This window comes from Ipomoea nil, unplaced genomic scaffold (assembly GCF_001879475.1).
Source record: "Ipomoea nil cultivar Tokyo-kokei standard unplaced genomic scaffold, Asagao_1.1 scaffold2144, whole genome shotgun sequence".
Taxonomy (NCBI): domain Eukaryota; kingdom Viridiplantae; phylum Streptophyta; class Magnoliopsida; order Solanales; family Convolvulaceae; genus Ipomoea; species Ipomoea nil.
Genome location: NW_017618572.1, coordinates 4,398,818 through 4,422,178, shown reverse-complemented (window position 1 = coordinate 4,422,178; position 23,361 = coordinate 4,398,818). Strand labels below are relative to the sequence as shown.

The 23,361-nt window shown below is 34.2% G+C and overlaps 1 protein-coding gene across 1 annotated transcript; it reads left to right on the top strand.

Annotated features, from left to right (window-relative positions):
- Positions 1–18,553: 18,553 nt before the first annotated feature.
- On the top strand, positions 18,554–19,301 carry LOC109148763 (ethylene-responsive transcription factor ERF022-like). The gene has a single exon (XM_019296485.1). The coding sequence runs from the start codon at positions 18,601–18,603 to the stop codon at positions 19,111–19,113; it is 513 nt and encodes a 170-aa protein (XP_019152030.1). The 5' UTR covers positions 18,554–18,600; the 3' UTR covers positions 19,114–19,301.
- The last annotated feature ends 4,060 nt before the right edge of the window (positions 19,302–23,361 follow it).

The window sequence follows — 23,361 nt, the reverse complement described above, 5'->3', positions numbered from 1 at the left end:
GGCAGACTTCTCATGCGTTTGCTCTTGAAGTATAGCTCCATTTGCGGGTTGGGATGACGGTGTAATTAACCTAGTAGACACAGAGAAAAATCTTAGGCATCTCCCTCTCTATATCTATGAACTGTCGGGGCACCAAATATTATTTTGCCAAAAAAAAAAATCACTTGAAACGAAAGTATCTTTGCATTATGTGTTTCCATTTATTTATTACAAAAAGTTTTCATACTGGTGGAACTGGATTGTTCTACTTGGTCATGCAATTATTAGTTTGAATATTGGCGATTATAGAAATGGTGGGTTTGGGCTAGAATGGGAAGTCCAAAAAGATCAAAAGATTTTTATTTTGTCTTGTCATTGTTTTGTCTAATGGAGCATATGAAGGGCCTTTCAAGGAAAGCATGTAGAAATAGTAGTAATTTAGTGTTGGCTTTTTAAAACTCCATTGGAGATTGAGTTTCTGCCAAAGAAACATTGAAGTGCATTTAGAGCTAATAAGCAATAAATGTAACTGGATTTTGAAGTGCTTCTGTTATTCCTAATCACTTCCCATTGCAATATAAATTTTCTTGCTAATCTTCTATTAGTTTTGTATTTTAATTTTGAAGTAGTTCTTTGTGTTAGAGGTCTTTGTGGTTCATATTAAAATTTATCTTATATCCTAAAGCAATATAAAATGTCATGAGTAAACACTAATTTACTATTATGTTACTTAGATGGCACCGAATCGAAAAAAAAAAATGTACATGAAGGTCAAAGTGAGAACAAAGATGAAAACCAACGTGGTAAAAATTCAGGTAGGGTTAGTTGGTCAAAAGAACAGCTTCACCTTCTTTATGATCTTTGTATACAATACGTTGAAAAAAGTAAAGGGAAAAGCGATGGAGTATCGTCTCAAAGGTTAGTGTAGAAGAAGATAGAAGTAGAATTTCAAAAACAAACAAACCCTGAATGGGATAAAATGAAACTAAAAAACAAGGTAGATTGGATGAGAGCTAGATGGGGTTTGTGGAAACAACTCAAAGGAAGAGAGACAGGATTAGGATGTGATCCTGGGAAGGGAACTATTAGTGCTACTCATGAGTGGTGGGATTTGAAAATTAAGGAAAATTCAAAGCTTGAGGTTTTTTGGGAAGAAGGGTTTGAATTTGAACTAGAAACTAAGATGGATCAAATTTTTGGTTGTTATGCTCAAGGAGCACTTAAATTTAGTTCAGTATTTGATTCCCCACAAGGACATTTGCAACATGAAAGTGATGAAGTGTATGTTCTTTCCCATCCTTGTAATGATACTCCCCATGTTGATTTTGGTGAGATGGAATAATAATAACAACAACAACAACAACAACAACAAAAATAATTAATAATAATAAATACAAATAAATTGTAAAAGTAATTAAAGAAAATAAATTGTAAAAGTAACTAAAGAATTAAGAAATTATCATAATGTCCTTAAAGGTCATTTTACATACAATCAGCTATCAGCTATTAGCTAATTTATCAAACACTTTTCTATAACCAGTTAATACAATCAGCTGGTCAAACCAGTTAACAGAATCAGCTATTACTTATCAGCTAACCCAATCAGTTTTCAGCTATCAGCTGATTGCCAAACATCCCCATATTCTGCATTGTGTTTGTACTGAATCTTTATATTAAAGTGTTCATGTCCATGATATATTACTTTAGTATGAACTTTGTTTACTTTAAACTATAGTGCAAACCTCGAGTAATGATGTTGTTTTGTGAGGACTAGTTCATGTGCTTTTGTAATTGCAGAACCAAAGTAATAAATGGGGACCATTTGTCGATGCTAGTTATTCTTTTATTATTCATTACTTTTTTAGTTATTCTTCAATTGATGGGGACCACTCTCAACTTTAATTTTGTTTTCTTGTGCATAATTTGATTATTGTATTTATAATTTATGTGATAATGGTAGTGAGATTGATGTAGAAAGTGATGGGCAGTCAGATGATTGTACTGAGACTGAGTATAAAATGGATGGTAACATATCAAATTTAGATGATGATGAATTTGATCAGAATGTTGATTCCACAGTTGAGTTTGGTGGGGTAGAAGGTAATGCTAATGAACCAGTTGTTGTGAATAGTTGGGATGGAAATTTAGAAGAACCTAATCTATCTAATGATGCATCATTAAAAGACTCATATAGTGATGAGGGGGGGGGGGGGGTGTTTGGCTGATTTTTAGGGCAGCCATTGATATGAAAGAGCCCCATTTTGTCCTAGGTTTGACTTTTTCAAGCAAACAAGAGTTTAAGGAAGCTGTCACTAATTGTGTCTTTAACAATGGGAAAGATATCAAAATTGTTAAGAATGACAAAGAAAGGGTTGTTTTTAAATGTAGGCATATTGGTTGTCCTTGGACAGTAGGTCTAAGGAAGCAACAAAATTCTTTAAATTCGAGCATCCTTAGACTTACAAATAGACATGATGGATGTACTTGGACTTCTAAGAATTCAAGAGCAACTTCAACTGTTGTTGCGGGGGAGTAAGGATATTGCATATCATGATGACTGGAAAATGGAACAGTTTAGGCTTTAGGTGTGTAAAGCTGAAAGGTTTCATATTAGTACACATCAAGCTTATAAAGCTATGAAGAAAGCTAAAATTCAGATTAGGGGTAATCAAGAAGATAATTTCAAAAAGATTTGGAGTTACTGCCAAGAAATAAACAGGACTAACCCTATGACAACATGTGTGGTGAAGCTTGGTGACAATATTGAACTTTGTGGGGGAAAGAGGTTTTTGAGAATGTACATGTGCTGGGATGGATATAGGCATGGTTTCAAATTTTGTAGGCCAATCTTGGGAGTGGATGGAACAATGAAGCCAAGACTGTAATGACTATTAGGACTATAATATTCGTATTAGACTAGAACTCTATTTAGTGTCTTTATATTTGTATCTTCAGACTTTGGTATTCAACACAACACAATCTATATTCTCATCTGGTATCAGTTTCCAGGTTTTCTATCATGGAGAATCTCGGTGCCAATGATGATGGATTTGTTCGTTCTCCTGATCGGACCGTTACCGAGACTTCTCATGTGCCTGTTGGGAATAGCCTCTCGTCAGCTCATCACTTTGTTTCCCTGAAGTTAACCTCCCGGAATTATCTATTCTGGAGGACACAGATAATGCCGTTCTTAGAGGCCCAGGGGCTTCTAGGTTTTGTGGACGGCACTATGTCGTACCCGTCATCCCCGTCGGTGGTTGCGTCGACGGCGGACAGCGCGCTGGCAGCAGCGGGGGTCGCCGATCTCTCGGCTCAACAGGTGGCGTAGCGGCGACAAGACAAGGCGATCCTATCGCTCTTGATTTCGTCTCTCTCGGAGGAGACGTTGCGTTTTGCGGTTAGCCGGACAACTTCCCGACAGCTTTGGCTAACCATTGAACAAAACCTAGCCTCTTCTACTCGGGTTCGGGCATTGCGGTTGTTTGGTGAGTTACAAAGCTTGCGTCAGGGGGACTCTTCTATATCGAACTACATCGGTCGTGCTCAGATGATGATTGAGGACTTGGCTTTTGCCGGGCGAGAGATTACATTAGACTATCAAAACTTATACGTCGTCCATGGTCTCCGACCTGAGTTCCGTCCGTTGGTGGGTACTTTAGCGTTGGGTGCTCCGGTTTCTCTGACCGAGGTACAGGATTTCTTGGTTTCCAAGAATGGACCTACGCGGATGACAGCGTCGGACTTGGCGCTCCGACAGCCTTGGCCATGAACCATGGTGGTCACGGCGGTCGCGGCCGTGCACAGCAGCCGCGCGTTGGTGGTGGCCGAGGTAGAGGCGGCCGGGGCCTTGGGCGTGGTCGCTCTAGTTCTAGGCCGTAGTATCAGATCTGCAACAAACAGGGTCACATTGCGTTGTCGTGTTGGCAGCGTTTTTCAACCTCTCTGTCTCCTCAGGCGAATGTTGTTGTCTCAGGTGGTGATGACTCGAGTGGCTCTCATGAATGGTTTCCTGACACTGGGGCTACAAACCATGGTACGCCTGATTCCTCCTTAATGACTTCCGCGACAGGTTATGATGGCCCTGAGACTCTTCGTGTTGGCAGTGGTACAGGTGTGCCTATTGTTAATATTGGTTTTGCTTCATTAGCCACTGATTCTAGGTCTTTTAAGTTGCGTGATGTTTTGCATGTTCCTGGTCTCTCTAATTCCTTATTATCTGTTCAGCGTTTTGCCAAAGATAATAATGTTTTCTTTGAATTTCACCCTCTATGTTTCTATGTGAAGGAAACTTTGACCAAGAAAGTCCTCTTTAAAGGACATGCATCTGGAGGTCTTTACACATGGCATGTGTCTTCTCCTGCTCCTGTTGCGTTTGTTGCTGCGCGTTCTTCTTTCGTTTGGCACATGCGTTTGGGACATCCGCATTCTAGAGTCTTGCGTCAAATTTTAGAGTCTTCAGCTATTAGTAAATTTAATTTTAGTGATCTCCCCAATGTTTGTTCGTCTTGTCAATTGGGGAAATCTTCTCGTTTTCCGTTATCTCGTGTTGAAACTACTAGTACGCATCCTTTACAATTAATATATTATGATATTTGGGGCCCTGCGCTGTTACTTTCTGAGAATGGCTTTAAATATTTTGTGTTGTTTGTGGATGATTACACACGTTATATGTGGTATTACCCAATGCGTTCTAAATTTGAGTTGTATGGCATATTTGACAAGTTTCGGTCACTAGTAGAACGTTCTTTTTCTCGCAAGATTATTTCTTTTCAATCTGATTTAGGGGGGGGGGGGGGGGGGGATATAAAAAACTTGGCTCCACTCTTGCTTCTTTGGGTATTCGTCACAAGCAATCATGTGCGTATACTCATGAGCAAAACGGCCGGGTAGAGTGCAGGCATCGTCATGTTGTTGAGACGGGTCTATCTCTAATGGCTCAGGAATCTATTCCATCTCGTTTTTGGGCCTATGCGTTTGAAACCGCTGTCTATCTTATTAATAAAATGCCTACTCGTGTCCTGTCTGATGAGTCACCACACTTTCGTTTCCATCATTCTCCCACATCTTATTCTTACTTGCAGGTTTTTGGTTGTCTGTGATTTCCTGTCTTACGTCCATATAATCGCAATAAACTTCAGTTTCATTCATCTCCCTATGTTTTTCTAGGTTACCCTCCGTCTTATCATGGCTATTGTTGTTTAGATACTAATACTAACAAGGTTTTTATCTGTCGCCATGTGCGATTCGATGACACTGTTTTTCCCTTTGTTGCTCGTGTTGACTCGCAGGTTGTTAACTGTGTCCAAAACCATGGGCTGCTGCGCCAGTCGTGACGCGTCAAGATGGCGGTGATTCGGCCACTTTTGCGGATGATGCATGGCAGCCCGCTGAGCTCGTTCCGGCTGTTGGAGACGGTGCCGAGCAGTCCGTATCCAGTGAGCGGACTATCTCGGACCAGCCGGTCGCGCAGCGCGGTAAACCGCGAGGACGGCCTCGACGGGTCGAGGCCCCTCCTTCTCCTCAGTCGCATATTATGGCCACTCGCAGCACGGGACCGCATCAACATGTTGCCTTGACTACTACCATAGTACACGAACCAATCTGTTACTCTCAAGCGGTTAAGTTCCCAGAATGACGTGATGCGATGGACTCGGAGTTTAATGCCTTGGTTCATAATGATACATGGCGTCTTGTTCCTTTTCAACCAGGTATGAATGTTGTTGGTTGCAAATGGGTGTTTCAAACCTAAAGAAAGGTGGATGGCTCAATTGAGCGGCATAAAGCTCGGTTGGTTGCTAAAGGTTTCAATAAGGTTGCTGGAGATGACTTTTTAGACCTTTAGCCCTGTGGTAAAGTCGACTACGGTACGTCTTCTCTTATCATTAGCTATTTCTCGTGGATGGACCATTCGTCAGTTGGACATCCATAATGCTTCCTTAAATGGAAAGTTGGCTGAAACTGTGTATATGTGCCAACCTCATGGCTATGATGACGAGACGTTGTCCAGTCACGTGTGTCTGCTTCAGCGGTCTTTGTATGGGCTCAATAAGGCACCTCGTGCCTGGTTCACGCGACTGCATGATTTTCTGGTTTCTATGGGCTTCTCGCCTTCTAAAATTGATGTCTCTCTATTTGTTTATTCGCGTGACAATATTCAGCTATATTTTCTTGTTTATGTGGATGATATTTTGGTTATGGGTTCTGATTCGGATTGTATTGCTGCGCTTGTTAGTATTGGCTCTTGAGTTTAAAGTTCGTGATATGGGAGTTCCTTCTTTCTTTTTGGGAATTGAGACGATTCAATTGTCTAGTGGCGTGCTCTTGTCACAACAGGGTTACATGAAAGATATTCTCAAACGAGCAGGTATGGTTGACTGCAAGTCGGTAGCCACGCCGGTTTCCTCTACCAAACCCGTGGACAGCCTCGTGGTTCCATATGCCAATCCAACCCATTACCGCAGCCTTGCAGGTGCTCTGCAATATCTTACGGTAACTCGTCCTGATCTCTCTTATAATGTTAACCGTTTGTGTCAGCACATGCATGCCCCTACCACTGCAGACTGGGCGGCTTTGAAGATGGTACTGCATTATGTCAATGGGACGCTCAATCTTGGTATCCGCATATCTCGTTCTGATTCTCTTGACATTCATGCCTACTCTGACTCGGATTGGGCTGGCAATCCGGATGATCGGAAGTCCACTAGTGGTTTTGCTGTGTTTTTGGGGAAGAATCTTATATCCTGGGTGTGTCGCAAGCAACGGACTGTGACTCGTTCCTCTACTGAAGCTGAGTACAAGGGGTTAGCTGATGTGTCTGCTGAGGTCACCTGGCTTGTTTCTCTAATGCAAGAAATCGGTTTCCCACTCCTCTCTGCGCCGAAACTGTGGTGTGACAATCTCGGGGCAACCTACTTATGTGCTAATCCAGTGTTTCATGCTCGCATGAAGCACATTGAAATCGACTATCACTTTATTCGCGATAAAGTAGCCAAGAAGGAGTTGCAAGTTCATTTTATTTCAACCAAAGATCATATAGCTGATATTTTCACTAAACCTCTTTCTTCTTTACATTTTAATTCTCTCCGTCACAAGCTCAATGTTTTGCCTAGCCAACCTTGCGCTTGAGGGAGAGTATTAGGAGTATACTATTCGTATTAGACTAGAACTCTATTTAGTGTCTTTATATTTGTATCTTCAGACTTTGGTATTTAACACAACACAATCTATATTCTCATCATGACAATATGATTTTTTTTGTAATGCCAAAACTGTTATGATTATGGTTTATGGTTTAGGCAAAACTGTTATGATTTATGGTTTATTTGTCTATTTGTAATGCCAAAACAGTAGCAGCACTAGTTTATGGTTTAAAATGGTCTGGTTTATGGTTTAAATTTGTTGCACTGGTTTATGGTTATTATGTGTATGGTTCTTTTTGTCAAACAATGGTTCTTTGTGCATGCAGTTTTTAGGTTTATCTGTGTATGAGCACAAACAGCAGCAATGTGTATGGCATTTTGAGTACAAACAACACAACATGTTGGTTTTAGGCAATCTGTGTATGGCTCTTTTTTTCACTATTATACAGATCAGGTTGCTGTGTTTTAAGCAATGCTTATTGATGAATTTTGAGTACAAACAGAAGTCAGTGTGCTTAAATCTGAACACATAAAGAGGCAAGGATTGCATTTAACAATATCTACAAACTCATTAAATAACTTTTGCCAAATACCTTCCAGTACAAACATTGAAATACACTAAACAACTTCTGCATACAGATTTTTACTTCCAAATCCTCACCTCAATTGATTCACAGGTTTACAATTAGATGCTACATTCATGCCACTATTGTTGAAAAAAACAACAACAATAATTACCAATACTATAACTTTAAGTACTTTGCTCTTAAACCAAGATTTTTCCATTGTTCTTGCACCAGTCCCAGCCAATCTCAGCCTCAAATGCATTGCCTTCAACTCATCATCTTGTTTATTCAACCTTTTAAGCAACTTTGGAATTGCCTTCTTTGACCTATTACACATAGGGGGGTCGAACCATTCTATGAACTCATATCCTCTACTCTACAATTCAAATCAAATATCAACCTCAAATAATATTACAAATTTTTTTTTTAAAAAAAATAATACGAATTCAAAGTGAAATCAGGTAGTGAAACTTACTCCATTGTTTGGACATAGCCAAAACCTTCACCCAAAATTTTCATTTTTCCATGAAGTGATCACCTTCATTTGATTTCCGCATCTGCATTGTGTAGTTGGAATTGCCTCGCCATAATCCCTACTCTCTCTTTCACAATTTGAGAATGCATACGACCTAGCCATTCAAATTTGAGTGCAAATGCGATGAAGATAGTGATGAAGCTAGCGTTTGCTATAAAAGTGTTCGCAATTTAGGGTTATGATATGGAAGGAAGAGTTTGCAATTTATTTTTGTATTGGTCAACAAGTCAACACAGCAAGGAAAGAAGAAATGAAAAAGACAATTTTAACCCTATTGTAAATGGCCTAATTTGATCTCCGGTGATAAAGTGACGGAAAACACGCTAGAAAGACCATTTTAGCTATAAAAAATAATTAAAAAAAAAAAAGATAGTCGTGCACCTGAATTGCAAGGTTTGAAACTCGTAGAGAAAACTTGATAGTGCCACTATAATCGTGGAACTAAAAGTGCGAAAAACTCCAAGAAACTTCTTCGTCTCCTGCGGAGGCTTTTTTTTATAAAAAAATTAAATAATTATTTTAAAAAATATTTTCAATTCGGGGTGACATGTTAGAAACTTGAAAAACCTACAAATTGGACTAATTGCATGAAAATGGTTAGTTTATGGACCCAATTGCATGTTTTTTAGTTCAATGGCCTAATTGCATTTTAGCAATCATTATTGCATGGACCATGGTCCACACAATTGTGTGGACCATAAACTAAAAGTAGATTTTTAATATACTAAGGGTACATTATTATATATAATGTACTTTTAATACAAAAATGAAGTACCATCAGTACAAAAATATATTAATAATGTACCTGATTTTCATGATCCACACTTTTTTTTTGAATGATTTTGAATAATACTGGCTCTATTACAATGTAGCATCTGTTCATATACTTTCTCAACCTACCGAAACACAAAGAACCAATAACACCTCCACTAAGGCTCGAACTTACAACCTTCTAAATAGAAGTCCAACCCGGGTACCACTAGACCACATAGTCCTGGTGTAGTTTAATGGTCTATTTGACCTTTATTTATAATAATAATAATAATAATAATAATAATAATAATAATAACAATAACAATAACAATAACAATAACAATAATAATAACAATAACAATAATAATAATAATAATAATAATAATAATAATAATAATAATAATAATAATAAGAGGTTGCAGATCAGACGAGAACAGTGAAGTGAGAGGAAGTTTTCCGAGAGAGTATTTTAATTTTGTGATGCAACAATCATTAAGAGATGGATGGTGCATGAACAATACCAAGGTCAGTTCGCTTTCACATATGTGGTTCATTATTTTTATTTTGGTTTACTTATTTATTATTTAATTTCATAATATCTTTCCTACTCACCTATGAACTTTCCTACTCTCCTTATAAAAATTGGAGTGCTGCTTTAATGATATATATGTTCAATTTTTCATTTCTTTTTAAAGATAAAATGATGAAAATGTGATCAATTATTATTATTTTTTTTTTTTGACATTCAATACGTTTTATGCTACACACACATATATATAATATCTTATGCATTATGGCCCCCCTCTAGAGATGGGCCCTAGGCAGGTGCTCAGCCTGCCCACCCCTCTGGGCCGGCCCTTTTATATATATATATATATATATATATATATATATATATATATATGATTGAAAGTCAAACAAATATTAAATAAGGATAGATTTAAAAGACAAGGATGAAAGAATAATTGTATATTGATTATATTTAAAAGAGTAAATACCCAAAATGGTCCCTCGACTATAGCTAAATTCACAAATTGGTCCTCGACTTTCAATTTCAACCAATTAAGTCCTTAACTTTGTAATTTTGACACGATTTGGTCCTCCACTAAGGCTTGAACTTACAACCTTCTAAATGGAAGTCCAACCCGGGTACCATTAGACCACATAGTCCTGGTGTAGTTCAATGGTCTATTTGACCTTTATTTATAATAATAATAATAATAATAATAATAATAATAATAATAATAATAATAATAATAATTATAATAATTATAATAATAATTATAATAAGGCTCTTCAGAAGAACCTTCAGCTCTCGTCGGAGCACGTGGAGGCCTCGAAGATGACGTTGCACTGGTTTGGAAACACGTCATCTTCTTCGCTCTGGTACGAACTCAACTACATTGAATCCAAAGGGAGGATGAAGAAAGGCGATCGGATTTGGCAGATTGCTTTTTGGCAGTGGATTTAAATGTAACAGTGCGGTCTGAAAATGCAACCAGAACCTTAAAAAATTGACGATGGACCATGAAATTGCGTATATATCCTCAAAAATCACAGTCAACAAACGGTCAAATAGACAGAGGACCAAATTGTGTTAAAATTACAAAGTTAAGGACTTAATTGGTTGAAATTGAAAGTCGAGGACCAATTTGTGAATTTAGCTATAGTCGATGGACCATTTTGGGTATTTGCTCTATTTAAAATAAAATCTTTACCAGAATATTAGGGACCATATTAATGGTAATAATTAATTATATTTTGTACATCTGTCATTTTAAATTATGGAGAATTTTACGGTGGTGTGTGCGTGGGTGTGGAATGGTGTGTGCATTTTATATTTTGCCATGGTGTACACCTCCTGTTACAGAAAATCGCACAAGTCATTCCACACCCGCGCACAAACCACAGTAAAATTCCTCACAATTAAAAAAAAACACACACACACACAACAAGCACAATACTCTTTTTGTTTTCTTTTAGATACGTTTCGCACATGCCCGAAACCAGTAACGCACACGCCCGTATCACGTAATGCACATACCAAAACGCATAATTATATATATATATATATATATATATATATATATATATATATATATATATATATATATATATATATATATATATATATATAATAAAAAATAAAATAAAATAAAATAAAAACCAGCACACCATGGTACAGCTCCTTTTACAAAAAAACGCATACGTCATTCAACACCCACGCACACACCAGTGTAAAAAATCACCACATTTAAAAAAAAAAAAATAACCTGACACGCACAATACTATAGCTACTATGCACTGATTATATACTTGAAATTCAAACGTTAAAACCCAAATTATATTCGTATAGTCGTTTTCTTTTGGGTACGTTACGCCCACACGCTTGTAACTATTGAACGCACATACCAAAATGCATAATTCTGGGGAAATAGCAAGCACCCCATGGTGAACAACTTCTGGTCTAGAAAACCGCACACGTCATTCTACACTCACGCACACACCACCGTAAGAATTCCCCTCAAATTTTTATCTAAAAAAAAAAAAACCAACATGCACAATACTATAGCTACTATACACTGATTAACTACTTGAAAATCAAACGCCGAAACCCAAATTATATTCGTATAGTTTTTTTTTTTATGATATTAGTTAGTATGTATTAAAATAAATTAGGTTAATTGTTGTATCGTTGTTTAGAAATCCTAAATTTATAATTATATCGTATTGTTGTTTAAGAGTTGGGAATTAGGAATTTTGTTTGCCTTTTAATTCTATTTATTAGGATTTTTATATATAATGAAATTGTAAGTTTATTTGTTTTATTACATGAAGATTTGTTTTATTTTAATTTATTTTATGTATTGAGAAGGATATGCTACTAAATATTAATCTTTGATGCAATTAAGATGATTTTGTATTTAAGTAAAGCACGTAGAAATTTTTTGTCATGATTATTTTTGTATTTAAAATAATTATTAAAAAATTTCTAATCTTATTTCAGGTTATTTAATATTATCATTTTTTTTAGTATTATTAAATTTAAATTTAAATTTTTCATATAGGGGCCCGTTTTAAAATTTCGCCCCGGACTTATAAAATGCAATCGTTATATCGTGCGCGCCACGCCTCCCAAAACGACGTCATTTTGTTAAGTTGTTAAAAAAATCCTCTGTTTCGAATGCACATAAACTCATAACAAAATATATATAAACTCATAACAGAATACCCATAATCTAACATAATACATAATACACATAAACTCTTAACATAATACACATAAACTCTTAACATAATACACATAAACTATAACGTAATACACATAAACTCATAATATAATACACATAAGCTCTTAACAGATTACACATAAACTTTTAACATAATACACATAAACTCTTAACTGAATACACATAAACTTATAACACAATACACATAAACTTATAACACAATACACATAATGGGGTTTGGTTAACATAATACACATAAACTCTTAACTGAATACACATATACTCATAACACAATACATATAAACTTTTAACTGAATACACATAATGAGGTTTGGTCTGTTCGGACGGACGGAGTGACGTCAGCAAGAAACGTACGCATTTTGTGCATGGACGCACATTGCTATGTGCGTCGTGGTGCACGATATATATCAAAACTATCTACCTTATTTGTCTAAAACTTGATTAATAATGGGGTTTTTTTAAAAAGTTGACAAATAGTAAAATTTCTCAATATGAAATTAGGGACGACCAATCAAATTTTAATTAAAAGTAGCATAGTCTCTTCTTTTTGAAAACGTTCCTAGTCTCTTCTTTTTGAAAACGTTCCTAGTCTCTTCTTAAATAGGGTTTTAGCAAAAGTAGCAACATCAAAATGGATTAGATAGCCTCGAACTATAGGTAACATATATGTGAGTAAAAATTATTCTATGAATTTTCAAAAAAATAATAATAATAATAATAATTCTATGAAGGTTGAATAGGAATGACAAGTTTACGGGACATTGTATGTGACTCTTTTGGAAATTCCATGATTGGCTTCTTTTGTGAATAGGGTTTGTTTATTTTGTTTTTTTTTTTTTCTAATATATTTTCGTTTCCTAACTTTTATAGAGCCAAATTAAAGCTTTCGATATTGCAAATTAAAGCTTTCATGCTGAAATAGAACTAGACTTTGAAGTAGTGGTATATATATATATATATATATATATATATATATATATATATATATATATATATATATATATATATATATATGTCACTACTACAAAAATAACATTCAACGTCGAACATATAATATTGGTTTTTACCAAAATCAATGTCAAAATAATAAAATAATTTTTAATTTACAAATAAACACTTTTAACGTCGATTTTTTATAATAACCAACGTCGTAAACTATTTATTAAAAAAATTAATACAATATACAACGTCGGTTTTATATATTTTATACCTAATTTTCTAATTTTTGTTATTAGTATACGACGTCAGTTTTTAAGAAATCGACGTCGTAAAATATTAAATTTTTTAATTTAAAAAAAAATAAATATACGACATCGGTTGTATATCTAAATTAATTTTATTTTTTCATAACTATACGACCGACGCCGTATAATATAAATTTTTTAAAATAAAAAACTTTATTAAACACCTACGACATCAATTTTTATATAAAACTGACATAGTAGGTCTATTACATTATATATATATATATATATATATATATATATATATATATATTACAAGATATACAAAGTCGGTTATAAAACAAAACCGTCTTCTTATCATCCCTCCATTTCAAATACTACCCTATTTTCTCCTTCTCTTCTTCCCTTCCCTTCATTTCTTCTTCCCTCACCACCGCCCTACAGCCACCACCTTCCCTGTCTTCATTTCTTCTCTCCTCAGCAGTCGTACCTCGTCGTCGCTACCGTAGAACACTACGCCGCCACAACAGCCACCACCTCCTCTCTTCTTCTTCATTTCTTTATCGCAGCCGCCACTACCACTGCCTTCTCCTCGTGCCACCGCTAGCCGCTCGCAGCACGGCTCAGTCCATATACCAAAAATAGAAAAAATATTAAAAATTATATATCAACTCATTTACATTGTGTTTTCTTTTAAATTAGTTTCACAAGTTTACATATTTATTTTCAAATATTTTTTTTTTGAATGATACTAGCGCTATTACATTGTAGTATCTGTTCGTATACTTTCTCAACCTACTGAAACACAGAGAGCTAATAACGCCTCCACTGAGGCTCGAACTTACAACTTTCCAAATGAAAGTCCAACCCGAATACCATTAGACCACATAGTCCTGGACATCAACATTTGCATTTATTTGTGTTATTTTCAAATATTTAACTTAAGAATATTACAAAAAAAAAAATGATGAAACGAATAATCAATAATGTAATAAGATTAATAAGGATAAGTTTACAAATTGCAACTACTAACTACTAAGCAGTAGGAGTAATTTTTCTAATTTAAAAGAAATAAAATTTTATAACTAAAATATTTTAAGGCAGTAATTGCTAATTAGTTTGCTTGTTAAGCAATTAGCTAGCTAAATAGTAAATACGTGACAATTTAATAGATATAAACCAGTTTCACAATTCTTAAAAATGTATTATTAAATTTAAAAAATGTATATTATATCTTTTATGTATATATGTATATTATATTTATTAAAAATGTATTGGTCAACTGGTCGAAAGGCAAATTATGTTGTGAGCATGTGTCCACCTTGCAAGGTGGATACGGTTCCATATCCATAATTTCTATACTGTAGAACCATAATTTCTATACTGTAAATTCATAAAATTTATACTTTAGATTTCAATTGTTGAACTCTGTTTTCACAAATCAGAAAACTATATGTTCATAATTTGATAACTATACAGTTTAGAAAAATTATGAATTCACAGTACAGAAATTATGAATCTACAGTACAGATATTATGAATCTTCAGTATAGAAATCATGAATCTACTGTATAGAAATTATGAATCTACTGTATTTAAATTATGAATCTATGGTTTAGAAAATTTGAATTTAAAGTATAAATTTTATGAATCTACAATATAGAAATTATGGATCTATAGTATAAAAATTATGAATCTACAGTATAAAAATTATGGATATAGAACCGTGCCCACCTTGCAAGGTGGGCACATGCTCACAGCATAACGTTCCTGGTCGAAAGGAGTCGGCCTGAACCATGGGCCAAAATTTAAAGTCCAACACTGTTCGTAGTATAAAATGGCTTAGCCATAGTCTACCGACAAATTATTGTGTGGACCATGGTTCACATAGTTGTGTGGACCATGAATGCTATATACATTTTTAATATATTAAAAATACATTATTTGTGTACTGTACATTATTTGATAATATATTAAAAATCATGTACTTTCAAATAATGTACTTTATGTATACAAATAATGTATTTTTAGTATATTAAAATGTACTTTTTATTTATGGTTCCATGAAATAATGATTGAAACCGGCAAATTATATCATGAGCCAAGGTCCATTTACATTGTGGACCCTAATATAAAACGACATTCATATTATATACCTTTCGTTGACAGTTTATGTACCTGTAAATAAACTAGTACATAATATGTTAATTGTAATATGTACATAATTTTTAACTGAATGTATATAATATGTTAATTACAGTTAGATATAGAGTAATATGTTAATTGTAATAAATACATAATTTATTAATTGTATGTACATAATACGTTAACTACATATACATAATATGTTAATTGTAATAAGTACATAACTTATTAACTAAAAATACTAAAAGAAAATTATAATATGTTAAATATAAGTACATAATCTGAATGTTGTTTTGAATCAAAGTTAATAATACAAGGTCAACTTTGGTCTATGGCATAACAATTGTGTTATAGTTAATTTGTTTAGCTCCACTAGTGGTTATTAGACACAGAAAGATATTGTTAAATCTAATGGTGGAGCCACAATGGAGTTGGTGGGACCCTATAGGGTCACCAATTTTCTAAATATACATTTTAGTACGGAGTATTTTTATTTTAATATTTTAATTCTTTATTTGTTTGGTTCAAAATGAGGCATAGTGATCTGCCTAATTTTTCTTTATTATTCGTTTGTTTAGCCCTAAATTAGGAATGTGTTTTTGTTATTGTGTTTGGTTATTAATCCAAATGTTAAATCCTAACTAGCCAACATCGGAACATCCTTAGTTTGATAGTGCACCCTATCTATCATTTGACAACATCATCATAAGACAAGAAGGATGATACTTAAGAACCTTCAATCCTTGTTGTGATCGAATAAAAACTCGACTAAAGCATTTGCCGCTCATTTTATTTTTTAAAGACACATTTCACTTCTATCCTTCAAAATTTTCTTAATTCTCAGATACAAGTTTTCACTATATTTTGGATACGCTTCAAAATATTGTGACTTTAGAAATGTAAATTTGAAATAAGAAAAATAATAACTATAAGCCCTTACACCAAATTCCATCACTGTCTAAGATTTCAAAATATGATAAAGTAAAGTAGAGAATTTAGATGATATTACCATTGTTCCATATATATAGGTTCATGTGCGATTGGTGCGCCCAGGTACGGTTAAATCTGAGCCATTGATTTTGCTTAAATCAACGTTCAGGATTATCAAAATTTATATAAAAAAAATATTTTAAAAAAAAAACGTGATGGCAATTTGGTAATTTTTTGCATCTAGGTCAAATTAAAGTGAGTGGTTTTCCTTCTTAAGGTGCGTGGGGTTTGTGCTTAAGATGCATGTGTTGTATGCTTATTGTGTGTATTTGTTGAAACTTAAGGTGTGTGGCTTTCCTTCTTAAGTTGCGTGATTTTTGTGCTTAAGGTGCGTGAGTTTTATGCTTAAGGTGCGTGGGTTGTGTGCATACTGTGAGTATTTATTGAAACTTAAGGTACGTAGTTTTACTTCTTAAGGTGCATGGTTTTTGTACTTAAGTTGTGTGGGTTTTGTGCTTACGATGTGTGAGTTTTGTGCTTAATGTGAGTAGTTGTTGAAACTTTAGGTGCGTGATTTTCCTTCTTAAGGTGCGTTGTTTTCCTTCTTAATTAAGGTGCATGATTTGTATGCAGTTGTGTGAAACTTAAGGTGAGTCATTTTGAAACCTTAGGTGCCTGATTTGTGTTCTTAAGGTGCTTTGGTGTGTGCTTAAGGTGTGTGGTTTCTATACTTAAGGCGAGTGGTTTGTGTTCCTTTGATTGTGTACTTAAGGTGTGTGGTGGTTTGTGTACTTAAGGTGCACCATTTGAATGCTTAAGGTGCGTCAACCGCACAACCACACAAGAAGCCTAACTCGCACCTGAACCCTTCCCTATATATATATTGGACGTACATAGATAACTTAGTAGTTAGTACCATATTTTGAAGAAAAAAAAAAAAAAAAAACATCTTTACCCATGCGTCAAATAAAAAAGAAATCTTAGGGCATCGTCATTAGTAGGGATCTTGGTGTGGGTTTTGCGAAGTTTTTGTAAGTGTGATTAGGAAAGAGAAAATGGTAGAAAAGTGAAAAAAAATAAATAAAACAAATGCTGATTTTAAAAAAAAAATAAATAAATAAAATAAAGACTGTCATTAGCGTGCTCGCTGGGCGCCATTTGTGGCCTTCACGCGTCTTTTCTTGGAAATTATTAAAATGGGTGGGTTCCACTTTTCCCCTGCAAAATCTCCACATTTGCCCTTATAGAAATTTTGAAATATGAGACAACATACGCACACCCAAATGCACCAAAAAATGCATGCACCGCACACCCAAAAAAATGCACCATACCTCCCCACACCTAATTGTACGTTTCTGAACAGTGTGTTGTACATTTATGCATACCTAATGATGCATTTTGTGGTGATACGTACCTAATGGTGCATTTTTTGGTAATGCGTACTTAGTGCATTTTTTATTGTGTGTTTTCTAACACTGTTAGTTCGTGTTTGCATACCTAATGATGCGTCAGTATTGATCGCACTTTAAGGCAGGGTGGCACTAGAACTAGACTATATATATATATATATATATATATATATATATATATATATATATAGACTTGGGACAAGAATTAATATAACTTTGCAATTTGTAATCTCATTTATCTTATTTTCCCGGCTCCGCCATAGGTGGGACACAGTATATACTCCGGATTCTGGGCAAACATATAAGATCGCTGACCATCGACACGTGTAAATATCAATCAGAACAATGAATTTGGTTTAATACCCCACGTGTACTGTTGGCGACTTAAGTTATGTATAATCTAAACCCCAAAATCCAAATATAAAATTAGTAATTACAACAAGACAAAATTAATCAAAATTATTCAACACAAGTGAACGTACATTACATACATACTAGTTTTTCTATTTTCTTTATTTTTCCTTATCACTCTGTCATACAACTTTCATCCACTTTCATGCAACTACGTGGAAGCTCACTCTTCTTTATTCTACTGTAACCGATAGAAGAGCCCATCAATGTCTATATATACTCATCATCTCCCCGACACTTCTAGCTCGAAGAAAAACAGAAAGAAATTAAGGATTTGTTCGTGAAATCCGAGGAAATTAATGGAAGGGTCGACGATGGGAGTTTATGTCGGAGTGCGGAAGCGGAAATGGGGGAAATGGGTGTCGGAGATTCGCGAGCCGGGGAAGAAAACCCGGATATGGCTGGGGAGCTTCGAGACGCCGGAGATGGCGGCCGCCGCCTACGACGTGGCGGCATTTCACCTGAGAGGCTGCAAGGCGCGGCTCAACTTCCCGGAGTTGGTGGAGGGGTTTCCCAAGCCCGCCTCCTCTCAGCCCGAGGACGTCCGCCTCGCCGCCCACCAGGCCGCCATGGGTTTCAAGCCGCCGGCGGAAGGAGTCCCCGGCGCCGGATTGCGGCCGGTGAGGATTGGACTCTCGCCGAACCAGATACAAGCCATAAATGAGACCCCGATGGATTCTCCGAACAAGATGTGGATGGAGTTAGCGGCGACGACACTGTTACTAAGAGAGCCGCCATTGATGATCTGTGAAGACATGATGGAGTTGGAAGATTGGGAAGAAATTCAAGATGATTCCATTTGGGATTTTTGAGTGTTAATTATATTATTATAAATTATATACTGTGGGGGGCCTCTTGATTTAATTTATGTTTTAGATAAAATAATTATATTAGGGGGCTCTTAATTTTATATCAATCAATTCAACCTATATATACTAACCATTTATTATTAATTAATGTTGAAAATTCAGTCTAATAATATAAATTTGTACCCAGATATCATAATTACTTTCTATTTTTATGGTAGGTACAACCAAAATAAAAAATTATTACTAAGAAGACATTCTTTTAAATTTTAAGGGAGCAATTCAAAATCCATAAATAAATAAAGTTTTTGAACTTTTGAAGAGGTCTTCCTCAATTATTGCATGGGTGAGTATGGGTCCAAATACACCATTTTATCTACCATTTTTTTTCTGCAGACTCAACTAAAGTTTGCAAAATTGGTGTGCATAAAGACATATAGTTAGAATTTAACTAATTGTATACATAGACGGATTTATCTTCCATTGTTATATCATGGACTAAGGTTCACCTTGTATTGTGAATTCTGATTTTTTTTTAAAAAAAAATATGTGTTTATAGTTAACATATTATAATGTGCATTCAGTTAAAAAATTATGTGTTTATAAATAAATTGAAGGTGCATAATTTGTCAACTGCAGCACATAATATATATCAACTACAAATACAATATGTTAACTGCAAATACATAATATGTTAACTATAAACACATTATATGCAAGTGTCTGTAGTTAAAATATTATATGTGTTTGTAGTTAATATATTATGTATCTTCAATTTATTTACAAACACATATAATCTGTTAACTATAAGCATACACATAATATGTTAACTGCATACATATAATCTGAATGTTATTTTGGATCATACTCTATAATGCAAGGTGGACACTTGTTCATGGTATAGTTTGTAAATTTGTTATTTATCTCGTGTTTTTTTTTTTTCTAATAAGGCCATAAGGCCACTTTCCACTGGCTTATGTAAAAAAAAAAAAAAAAAAAAAAACCTGCCTATATATTTATTGAAATATTTTAATTTGCACTATGAAACCTACTCCTAAAACTTTTTAATATTCAATTATTCATATATAATTTTGTATAGGGTGAGATTAAAAATGTCTAATTTAAATTTCTGTGGACGTAAAAATTCTAAAATATACATATAGCCCTTATAATTCCAAGCAAACTTTTTAATCAATGTATGTATAATGCATGTATTCGCTATATATAGACAATCAATATAAATTTTGTGCCTTAAATTTGTAGTATATGATTTTTGGGTTTTTATAGTACTATGATAAATTTGTAGTACTATGATTTTTGGGTTTTTATAGTACTATGATTTGAAGTTATTATTAGTCCTATTATTATCAATCATTATGCTATGGACCCGTGTCCAGCATGCATTGTGGACACGGTAACAGTATCGTTAGTGGCATCATTATCTTCCAATTTTTTTTTTTAAATTTCAGACCGCTTCGTTATAGGAGCATATGTTCATAATTTTATCACTATATGTTCATAATTGTAAGTTCATAATGTCAGAGCTCTGTGTTCATAATTTCATAACTGTACCTTCATACTTCCATAAATGTACATTCATAATTCCATAACTGTACATTCATAATTCAATAACTGTAAATTCATAATTTTCGAAGCTCTATGTTCAAAATTTTAGAGCTCTATGTTCATAATTTTATCATTATATGTTCATAATTGTAAGTTCATAATGTCAGAGCTCTGTGTTCATAATTCCATAACTATACATTCATAATTCCACAAACGAATAACGCTGTTAACAGCGAGACAAAATCAAAAAAAAAAAAAATTAACTGAAATGCCGTGTTTTCCCTAAAAACGACATCATTTTGGACTCGTGTTCACAATACGAGACTACAGCATAATTTGCGTATTATTATGGTCCAGTTCAGTCTTTTGTATGGCATACAAAAGCATCAACAGTTATACCATGGCCAGGGTCCACTTTAGAAGGTGGACCCTAGTCCAAAATACATAATTTACATATTACTCCGTAAATGTTTATAATTTAAATTATGAATATATAAATTGTGTATTTTTAGACTCGGATTCAGGTGGACCCGAGTCCACAGAATAATTTGCCCAAAAGCATATAAGTGATATAGCTACAGTATACATTTTAAATTGTTGTAATTAATGATTACTTCCTTGTGTAACTGACTGGGGTTGGGAGTATAATTTGCCGAGTAATGGTGGCAAAAAAAAAAAAATTATGGTAGGTGTTTCATAAACCAAGATTGAGAAATAATGTCTCTTTCAAATCATTAATTATCTACTTCTAATTTTAAAATCGTTGATCTTAAATTATTTAATATTGACGTTCCGCGGTCGGTCGGTATTTACTATTGATGACCTAATTTATGATTTAAATGACATAAAATCTTTTTAGATTTTAACTTTTTTTTTTAAAGCTACCGGAATGTAACTTATTAGTTTATTACATCATCTATGTTCTTCTTGTATGGTGTACGTCTAGTTCACAAGAAACTTTTTCCATAACTTTAAGAATTTAAGTGTGAAATCTGATCTAGTCAATTTGTATACGCAACCAAAAATGTTACAACCCAAAATGATAATGGGGCCTAGGGCGATAATTAGACCCCAATTACCCATCACATTCAACAGATAAGGTGTGTTCACAAGTCAAATTGGTTATGTGGAAAGCAATCTTAATCTCACATCAGAAACTGTAAATAGATATGGATTCTGATGTGAATTGAATTAATGTAACACCATAAAATGCAATGCATTGTCCACCTCCATGGCCCTCGCAAATTATGCCGTGGAAACGTGTTCACCATGTTTTGTGAACACGTTTCAAAACGGCGTCATTTTTACGGAAAAAAAATTAGTTAATGTGCTCTTAATGGCGTTTTGCATTCTATGTTCAGATTATGAATTTACATTTATTAAATTATGAATTTTCTGTTATGAGATTATGAATTTACAGTTATGTAATTATGAATTTTCTGTAAATTCATAATCTCATAACAGAAAATTCATAATCTCATAACAGAAAATTCATAATTTCATAACAGAAAGTTCATAATCTCACAAAAGAAAAATATTTATTAAATTATAAATTTTCTATTATGAGATTATGAATTTACAGTTATGTAATTATGAATTTTCTGTAAATTCATAATCTCATAACAGAAAATTCATAATCGCATAACAGAAAATTCATAATTTCATAACAGAAAATTCATAATCTCATAAAAGAAAATTCATAATTTCATAACTGCACATTTATAAATCCATGCCTGCGCATTCATAATTTATAAGTGTTGAAGAAGCTTGCGCGAAGAGGAAGTGAAACCGCGAAATGTGAAAATGAAGAAGAAAAGTCGCGCTGTTAATTAAGAAAAAAAAAAAAAAAAAAAAAAAAAAAAGATAACGGTGCCACCTACGGGCACCGGTTACCGTTTGGGACCGTGTTCACCATGGATGGTTAATACGGTTCCATGGCATAACGATTGCATGGCCCCACTGCACCTTTGTTCAATTCAATGCGCTAAATGTTTCTCCCAAAAAGTTGAATCTCCAACAACATCAAGGGCCCTCCATACGCCGGTTCGACAGAATTTAGGAGGATGTAAATTACGGTGACTCAATGGCTCTGCAGACATGGCTAAATGCCGGTGCGCACAAGGGATCTGGCCATTTTGAGCATAGTCCCCACACTATTGTTATCGAGGTTCAAACCTTGATCTCTTATCTCAAATACTGCCTACTGAACCATTGAGTTAACCCTAAGCGGCTCAATGCTAAACCCTATATATACCAAAAATTGGCATAAAGCTAAGGGTTATTATTATTATTATTATTATTATTATTATTATTATTATTATTGTTGTTGTTGTTGTTGTTGTTGTTGTTGTTGTTGTTGTTGTTGTTGTTGTTGTTGTTATTGTTATTGTTATTGTTATTGTTATTATTATTACAAAGTATTATTATTTTAAACTTAGGTGATCCTAGTTTCGTCAGACTAATTCTAAATCCACACGACCCGCTCTAGAGCTAATAAACAAGTTTTTAATAATATGTAATTACACTTTTTTCTATTATTAAATGTCAATCATAATTATTTCATTGATGCATAATAATACATATAAAACTCTATTATCTCTCAATAATATTTGATATTTACCATATAGTCTTTATCATATCTTTGTAAATATATTATAACAAAAACTAATACTAACTCAGGAAAAAAAA